General features: G+C 48.3%; 1 protein-coding gene across 1 annotated transcript in view; it reads right to left on the bottom strand.

The window, feature by feature from the left end:
• Positions 1 to 10000, bottom strand: part of LOC307085762 (glypican-5-like) — a gene marked incomplete at its 3' end in the record, with an annotated part of 115214 nt that overhangs the window by 24716 nt on the left and 80498 nt on the right. Inside the window, exon 8 of the mRNA XM_079750623.1 lies at positions 7400 to 7541. Coding sequence (XP_079606749.1) covers positions 7400 to 7541 — 142 coding nt within the window. The remainder of the gene's footprint in view (positions 1 to 7399; positions 7542 to 10000) is intronic.

The raw sequence follows: 10000 nt of genomic DNA, 5'->3' as shown, positions 1-10000 counted from the left end.
ATCCAGGCATCTTCTTCAAAGAAAGCATCCATCCTTTGCCGTAGTCACCACTTCCAATTCAAACTAATCCGTCTTCAACTATGCTTTTTCACAATTAAAGGTGCCTTAAGAAGGTTTTAAAGTAATTTTATAATTTCATTACATTTGTGTGACTTTGAACATAATGCTGTTTACAATATGCGTAATATAGGCTATACATCCATTGAATTTTGAACAAATGTTGTTGAGATTGATGAGAGATGAGGGTAAATTGGTGAATGAGTGTGAGGGTCCCTTCCTTGGAGCTTTGGGCCTGCCCCTATTCCCTCAAACTCCCCTGATCAATTATGGATAAGGAAGGGGAGCTCTCACTGCGAGCACTCAGTGCTGCTCAATGGGAAAGGTTTCTAATGAAGTGACTTGTTTTCTCTCACACACAAAAACACGATCCCTCTCACACGCACGCATAAACACTCACACAAACACACACACAGCGATACAAATGAACGCATGCAAACAAAGCTTGCGTGTATAATTGTTTCGTTTTCCTAGGGAGCCAACAGAAACATTGTATCATCATTACCACCCCCTTCCACTCCCCACCAGATGCTGATGTTTTCTCTCTGCTGCGTGGATACTACCACAGATGCGCTTTGGTGGTGCTCTGGTTCTCCGCACGTGAGCGTTTAGAGGTTGATGCTATTGTTCCAGCTAGGTAGGAGTTTTCACAGCATTGCAGCTGTCTGACAATCGTTTGCGTGGAACTGTGTGTATGAGAGAGAGAGGGAGGGAGGGAGGGAGAGAGTGAGTGTCAATGTGACCGTGAAAGAGAGAGAAAAAAAAAAACGTGAAAGGAAGCCCTACGATAATTAAAACCCACCTGACCCAGACCCGCTTGGTTTCCATCGCCCGTTTAACAGCGCTCTATTTCCCTGCTCCACGCCCGCTGGAGCCAAGACAGGTAGGATCAGGTTCATCCCTCTCTTTATCCTCCTCCTGTATTTTTCATTATCAGTGGAATGTCTGCTTTTATTTGCTGTTCAGCGCTGCGTTATACTGCCAAGGCCGGGCAGTGGCTCCCCTAGCCTCCTGACGCAGGATCCTCTTGTAGGTCAGACACACCCCAACCCCCCTCTCTATGGCCACCGCTATCAATTGATGAAGATGTAGGCGCCGGCCCAGTCTAAATGATCTATAGATATCACCGAGGCCCCCTGAGGCCCTTAGTCTCCCGTCGATAATGCTAATATAATTAGGTGTGTGTTGCCAGCTACAAAAGATGACTTAATGGATCATCTGACCGCGAATGAGGCCCGGCCTGGACAAACACCTCAGGGAGACATGGTTTGGAAACTGTGTGTGTGTGTGTGTGTGTGCGTGTGTGTGTGTGTGTGTATGTGTGTGTGCGTGCGCATGCGTGTGTGTGTGTGTGTGTTTGTCTGCGTGTGTGTTTACTCAAAGCGGTGTGTCTGTGACGACCACAGACGCATCGTGTTAATAGCCAAATGCCAATATGCAAAGCCTCTGCCTTTCAGACCTTTACTCCAGTCTAGGAATTAGCATGGCACACCACAGCCCACACTAGTCACTTTAATAAGATACCCTCTCTAAAAGGCCTAAATATCATCACGCTTTTTCATCACGCTAACCGGCCGGGCGTTTCATCTTTTGCTACCTCCGCCTCCTGCTCCATTGGTTGGTAATGCGTGGAATAGGTCTGAAGCAGCCACTTAATGTCTCCCGGGTTGGGGGTCTCCTAGGTGTGCTGGAGAGCCTCAGCCATAAAGACTTCACTAATACCGTTAAGAGGAGGAAACGATGATGCTCGCTAATGAAAACCATTTCCCTTCCGCGATGACCCCGTAGCTAGGGAGCCCTTGAAGCTAATGCACTCTTTAAAAGGCATAGTAAAAGAAAAGGAAAAAACATACAAACGCACACACACACACAATTCAGGTTGGAACTCGGCAAGTTGGTCATAGACGACGGCGATAGGAAATGGGTGGCTGGGGTTACGCGCTGGGGTCGGAGGAGATAAAAGGAACGGAAAACACAGTTGGTTAAAGTCGATTGAGTTTCAAGAATAACGGGCAAGGGATGTTCGAATTTAAATCGTCTTTTTGGAAATGATTACTTATTTCTTCACATCGTTGTACAATGTATGCGGTTGTTAGCGCTCTGGATATGCCCTACGGCTGCGGAGGTCATTGCTCTCATTCACTCCATGGTAAGGGCGCCACCGGGATGGTGCGCCATTCAAAATGCCCGAGCATCGAGCATCGCTCTCATCAACACAAAACACATGACGGTTCATGTCTGGTGTCATCCGAAAGGTCACCGACGGCAGACAGCGAGCATAACAACAAGAACCATAGCAGAAACCGTGACTTTCTGCCTGCACTCCATTCAACCAGAACCGAGACAATCTCCCAGCCCTGGCCTAAGCCCTCTCTGATCCCGCTCCTGCACTCTTTGTTTTTCCAGCCAAGCCCTGCCCTGCAGAAGGGCTCCTCAGCCCGTTGAGCCCCAGATGAAACGCCGGGGGAAATGGGGGCAATATCCGCAGGAGTACGGAGGGAGCCGTGACATCTGCCGGCCAGCCCACCCCCTCCGCACGGGACTGCAATCCTGAGACCCAAGGACCTTCACAGGTACGCAAATCTAGTCTTCGATGTATTCCTGAGTATCTGCTGATCAGCTATCGGCTCTCCAGAAGCTGTTCACGAAGCTTGACTATATAAACTCCTATTTTTTTAATTTTTTTTTACAGTGCTACACACGTCGGCCCCCACAACGCTGGGTGCAAAGCATTTAGAGGGACAGCTGAAACCGGTTCCCCAGAGCAATCCACCTCCACCCTCCTGCTGAGTAACACTGAATGTTGGCTTAGACTGTCTGTTCCCCAGTCTACCGGCGTAACCTCTTCACTCCCGTGGCTGTCTGGCTTATACACTTGGCTCTTTGCCCCGTGTCCCTTTGTCACACAGTAATGGTCGAGGTACTTTCTCACACTTGTTACTTAATCCAAACAAAGTACATGCAGCACGCTGTTGTTCATCATTATTCCAGTATCGACCCCCCCCCCCCTCTCTAGCTTTCCTGTGCCATTGTGCTGAAAGAAATGTTCAGCTTTTTTGTAAGCCTTCAGCGTTCAATTCTCACATGTCGACATTCATTTCATCCTCCGTGTCAATAGATGCACCCCACCATTCCCCTCATCCCCGGAGCACATTTCACGCATATTAAACGGTTGGTTTGCGTAGAGGTGCCCTGTTCATGGACCTAGGGCGTAATCAATGTAAAGCGATCGCTTCGTTTACCTTTTCGCTTTTCCCCTTCCGCTGCGATAATACAATTTCTCAACGGGGATTTAAACAGTGTGCCGCCTCCGATCTGATCTAATCCTGTCTAATTCCCGCAGCTCCGGCACGAAACAGGTGCGTGCTGGCGGCTGGGCGTGTGGTGTGGCGGGCTGTTGTTGTGTGAGTGCAGGGCCGGGCCTGGAATATTCCCTGGAGCGGACTGGACGTATCATGTGAAGGGGGTGCTGCTTCACGTCAGGAATGCTCGCTCCTCGCCAGAAGCAACAGCTGCCACCCACCTTTGTGGCCCGGTGGCGGGGAAATAAAAGTTCCCTCTGCGTTTGACTCTCCGTCACTGACGCACCGCAGGAATCTGTCGGGTTTGAGGTTTTTCTCCATGTTTTTTAATGTCCGCGCCAGAAGGAGGGGTCAGAGGGGCCAGAGCTTGAGGTGCGACCGACAGAGCTGCTGTGTGTGTTGCCTGCAGTGTTGGATGAACTATGAGGAGTTCATCACTGTATACTGCAGGTGCCTGGTTGACGTGGGAATGCATCTACTGTATATCATCCTCATTAGCATACAACACAGACAGTGGCAACATTGTGGTTACTCTGTAATCCTTCCAAATCCGTTTGAATGATTCAGTCAACACCAACTAACTTAACTGCAAATCATTTCGTCACATACATCCAATACAAAAAGTAATTTTCTAAAGCCTGTCTTTCTGGTAAGAGCTCCACGATGAGGCTGAACATAAAACAGTACTATCTGAAAACATGGCGGCATGACAAGTAGCTGTCGGTGATAAATAAGCACCGACAGCTTAAATGATCCATGATATTCTTTGTTAACTTTCTACACAACCTGTTTGCTGGGTTCATCCAAGGCCGTGCTGAGGTTTCACATGGACACGTGTTTCTATGAGGATCATAACAACACAAAGACCCCAGCAGATGCCGTCACTAAGCTCTTACACATATTAACCAACTTTACATCCCCCAGATGAATAGACTCTATCCCTCCGTCCCTCAATATCGAACCCACCTACACATTTTCTTTCCATTTTGCCATACAAAAAGCTTCTTTACCACAAAGCGAAACAGCCATGCTTGATGCCATTATACTGAAAGACAAAAATGTGGCTGTAGCAACTTAACTGCCCGAGTGTGTGAGAGAAGCCGGGGGTGTCTCCGCTCTCACTGCTGGCTGACTATTGCTCCTGACAGATGGTGTTTGCCATTGAAAGAGAATGGTACTTTAACGGTTGCAAGCGTCCCCTTTTTTCCTCGGTTTTACACCCCCTACGGCCTGATACCAGTGTTTATCCGTGCGCACCCCTCTACACCTCGTCAGAGATGTATAACCTGCATTTTCCCTGTTTCTCTGTTTTTCAACACTTCTGATGCTTTAGTTAAGCAGATTGCCTTAATGTCGGCGTAGCTCAGTAGCACGGCAGGTGTGTGTGTAACGGAGATAGAGAGACAGGGAACGAGGGACAAAGAGAGAGGCGGAATATCTTTATCTTTATCTCCTCCGTCCTGAAATAGCTTTTCCCCAGCAGAGGCCTGGATTTCATTAAAATAACATACTCCCAGCAGCTCCTGATCTTTTAATATAACAAGAATAACACAACTTCTCTCGGATAGCCCTGTCCGCCTGCGCAGGGACCGACAAAGGTCCAGCAAGATGAACTGCGGGGACACAAAATGCATACAGTTAAAAATGCCCGTGTCAGTTTTGAGGCCCGGATGAATAAGGTCATCCACTCCCGAGTGCGGCAAGGCGAGCGGGCTCTCGCCTTAATGAAAGAACCGCTCTTTAAAAGGCGCCAGGCTGGGTGCTTCGGCGGTGCACGCTTCCCTAATGAGCTAGCTGCTAATGAATGGCTCCTTAAGATAGAGAAGCCGTAAGCGCTCCTTTGCTAAAACGGCTAATAAGGCATGGCTACGCCGCACAGTGGGTCACGGCACAGGTCCCGCTAGCTAGGGGAGATGGAAGGGTGAGGCTGGGTGGGGGGGGGGGGGCTGGTTCCCTCCCCTGTTAGCGATTGGCCTCAGCCCTGGCAGTTGGTACAGGAGTCGCCGTGTCTCCGTGCGACAGTCGGGGGGGTTATATTTTATACATTATAATATTTGTCACAAAGCCGATTTGAAGCAAATATTAAAGTGTTGTTTATGTCACTTTGTGTGAAAAGGTTGTGGAAAGTGCATTGCCTTCGTAAATTTCAGGCAGCTGCTTGACGACAAAAAACAAAATGCCTTTTACAAGTTAATATGCATAAAACATAGAGGCATATCTACTCGTTTAGGAATAGAAGACAGACGTATATGGATGGAAATCCGGCCGTTTCGAGTCAACTCTCTTGAAAACTGTGAGCCACTGTTAAAAGATGATACATGGTGCGAAGAAAGCTATCAGGCGACCTGGAGTAGGTGACAGAGCTCTCTGCGAATCAATCAATACTCTGAGCAGAGAATAAAGGCTTTCGCCCTGTATATCCCAGATAGTGCTTTTGATTGATTATGTCATGTTGTTTGGATGCACCAGGCTCTACTGTCAGAAGTTTTCCCGACCAGACTAGCAGACGGTGTTCTACACCGACACAGGTAGCATGGAGGCTGGTAGGATGTGACTGGGAATGTGTTGGCTGTTGATCGATGAACGTGGACCGTTGGCCGGTGTCAGAGATGGGCGCCGCCTTCGTCTGGATCTGTGGGATTAAACTGGACGCTGTAAAGCTTCCAGTTCTCACTAGACAACCAGCAGGCGAGGAAACCCGACTGCTGCTATCTCATATCCTGAGGCATTTTCCGATGTTATTTCCAATCCAAACAGTTGTAGAGCGCCTATTAGAATGATCGACTCAGTGATTAAGGAATGTGTTGAGTACGATAGCTCAACAGGACCACGGATTGGTAGGAACATGAAAGTCTCAGAGAAAGTGTGTGCATTTGGCTGAATAAGAGTGCACCGTGCTTTGTTGCACTCGACTAAGGTGATAGAGAGAGGGAGAGAGTGAAAGAGAAGAGGAGATCGAGTCAGAGACGGAGAGAGATAGATGGGCAAAAGAGAGGAAAGAGGAGAGGTGGAGAGAAAGAGAGGAAGATGGTCGGAGAGAGAATGGAAAGAGGAGAGAGAGACAGTAGTGATTGCTGAGTCAGAGTCAGCAGGTTCTGCAGTCCTGCAGCAAGGAGTGGGGGGGGAGAGTTTGGGAGGGGGGCTTCACCAGCAGAGGCTCTCATCAGGAAGACTCGTCTCCCTCCTCCTAGGACGTATCGGCGCATTTCATTACGGCCTCCGTCTTCTTTCAGTTTTATCGCCCCTCCTCATGTAATAAACCATAATCCCAGTGCCTTAGCGCACATCTGCTGCCACCGTCACCAGACACTCCGCGCGTTGCCGCTGCAATGTCTTCAGAGCCCATTTACAAGCTGTGCATTTTCTCACACCCGAACACCAACGCGCGCGGGTGCGACCCTCGCTCCCACACACCCCGACGCGCTCATCGATACAGACGCACACACAGATACGCCCACAGAATTGTTTTTTTCCGCTCCTTCTAAGCACATCAATATGTTTCAGGAACCGGGTTGGCATTCAAAAGATTCACAGCTTCCCTGCTCACAACTTAATTGGAAACATTCAAACTCAACCACTAAACATAAGGCAGACAGAGATTGCAGAAACGACGCAAAGAAAAAAGACGACAACTCCATAACATCAAATTGAGGGAATTAAAGGAATAAACATAGATGTTTTGAATGGGCTAGGAGTGGCTGTTAGAGAGAATTACTGCGTGGATGATGAGAGGGGATCGGCAACATCAACAAGTACCCAACGCCATGCCGAGTGCAGGGAGAGGTGTGCAGATTAGGGTTTATTAATAATGCATCCCATAATTCTCACCGCCCCAGTGCGCAAGGTCGCCCACTAAATTGGACAGAGGGGTAGGACATAGCTAAGAGGGACGTGTGTGTGTGTGTGTGTGTGTGTTTGTGTGTGTGCGCGTGCTTGCGTGTGCGTGTGTGTGTGTGTGTGTGTGTGTGTCTCTGGGTTTACACAGGAGCAGCCCCAGCCTCTCTGTGTTAGCAAGCAAATCAAGTCCTGTGTGTACGTACAGGTCATGTCTTTGCCGTCTCCCGAGGCCTGGCATCCATCTTCGTCATCACAGTCCGTGCCGCTGCCCTCCTCCACCTCGCCGCTGCCCAGATCGTCCCATGAGGAGTTCTGGTCCATATCTGGAAAGCTCTCCTGAGTCTCCTGGAGAAACGCAGACATAACAATGCAACCGTTATTGAACCAGAAACACTGGGTTAAAACATGTTCAGAACAACCACCCCCCCTCCTTACACACACACACACACACACACACACACACACACACACACACACACACACACACACACACACACACACACACACACACACACACAGGGACACCTTCAATGGTTTGATTTACTGCAGAAGGAGAACATAATCACGGAGGTCAAAAGGCTGCGTATCCAGTGACAATGACCAAATTGGACTATAAGTGGAATCTGGTCGAAAAAACTAAAGATGGCTGAAAACCAAGAGTGTGATCTTGTTTAGACGTTTCAATCCGGCCCACACTGCTCTTCAGTTTATCCAGCCGCCTCATCCTCACCGGCTCCTTATCCCTCCTTCACTCCACAACTTCCCTCCTGCAGTTTTTATTTTTGGAAAAGTGGCAGCACAGCCCTGATACGATAAGAGTTTGCAGTGAGCGCCAAGTGGGTGGTAATGGGCAGATGTTTTCCCGGTGTCGGGGTGAGACTGAATTATTCAAAGTGGAACCTGTGGGTAGTTGATTGACGAGTGAGACGGTGGCAGTTCAACAAAAAAAAGGGAACAAGCAATGAGATAACCAACCGGAATGGAGAGATCTTTTATAATCGCTGAACGGCTGAACTCAAAGGGGATGATAAATGATTCAGTTTTTGTAACAGCATTTATTCTAAACCGTACATCAGTATATCAGAAAGCCAGCCTCTTTTTATACATTCATCGTTGCCTTGACCATTAGCGGAGAGCCTCAAGAGGCTTCTCATGCAGTAGCTACACTAACTTAAAAGAATCCAATCTATTTTTTATGTGGGATTCTGTTGTTTTTCCCCCTCTCAGCTAGGGGCCGGCAAATCGGACCCATTCCTCGCGCTTTCGCTGGAAGGGAACCCTTCATCATCAAGGTGTCTTTTGTTCTCACAGACACACAAACACACACACACACACACACGCACACACAGCAATCTCTCTAATGACGCCACAACAAACAACAGATGCAACCCTGTTATCATTAACAGGGATGCGTACGCACATGTCATGGATTATGACACGGAAGACACAAACAATAGAAACTTCATAGCTATCTGTGTATAACATTCAGGCCCCCCGCATGCTACGAGACACAAGACATCAAGAGCGACAGACCCGGACCACCCCTTAATACCCTAAATAGAAAAGCTCCATCGGGCGGCAAAGCGGCTCAACGCGCGAGTGCGCTCCCCGCCAACTGTAGACGATACGCTGCAACGCGACCCAGATTGGGCCCCCACCTGCTGTCCACTGCCTCAACCCCGCCACCCTGTCGCTATACACCCCTCCTGTCCATCAAGGCATAAAAAGTCCCTAAGAGAATGCTTAAACATTTACCATTAAAACCTCACATTCCTGCAAGAGGACAGGGGAGGTCAACGCCTGCAGCCCCGGGACCCTTGGGCCCTTCACGCCTGGCTAGCTCAGCGACCACCAAAGCAAGGGCCCCTACGCTGAGGCAGTGAGTTTCACTGTGCCGTGCCGATATGAGATTACTGGAAAGAGCACTTCTTCCGACAGAATTGGAAAAAGGATTACAGTTCAATCCCAACTGTTTTTTAATATGTGGGAGTGATGTTTAAAAGATACATTTTCTCAAGAAAGGCAATGAAAGCCTTTAAAAAAAAATTACAGATGGAGTAGAGAAGGGATAATGAAAACGATCAGAAATATATTCGACATATTAAAAAAAAAGCAAATGTGGGGAAATAACCCAGAGCACAAAAAATTGCATTTGCATGCAAAAAGCTAAGCAGCCTCCGCCTCTCTTACATAACGCTTTCATTTTCAGAAATAAATATTAGCTTTTCATTAGTAATTCAGCAGCTCCTCTGTTGGTGTCAAAGTCACAGCGGTAACATGTGAATTGGTATTCGGCTTGCTCCCTTGCTTCGCCAGTCATCAGCCCTGTGTGTGCGGTGGTGAGTTGCACAGCAGAGTGGAAATGATGCGCACTCCAGAGGCTATTTGGATATTGTAGCCCATAAAAGCGGTTCTGTGTTTCTAATTTGTAACTCCGACAACCACGCCGTTCATGCGACCCCTGACCCTAATCTACAGTTGAAATGAGTGTTGTAATGAGATCAACACCTTTCCGACAAAAAGAAAAAGAGAAAGAAAGAAGGAAGGCAATTCCCCGAATTTATGAAACACGAGAAGACCTGCGAGAGGATGGGACGTTGAAATATATAGAAAAAAAAAGCGAGAGCTGTTGACAAAAGAAGGGATGGCTCCGATTGCAGAAAGTAATCAGGAAGGGGGCATGATGAAAGGTGGCTGGGATGGATCGCCATTGTGGACAGTATTAGACGCCGGCGAGGATAACACGTTCCGTCTGCGCATGGGACTTTGGTTACATCCCCCTTTGTCCCCATCGATCCCGTCCC

Source organism: Pollachius pollachius (genome assembly GCF_949987615.1).
Source record: "Pollachius pollachius genome assembly, chromosome: 14".
Classification (NCBI taxonomy): Eukaryota; Metazoa; Chordata; class Actinopteri; order Gadiformes; family Gadidae; genus Pollachius; species Pollachius pollachius.
This window is presented reverse-complemented; position numbering and strand designations above follow the sequence as displayed.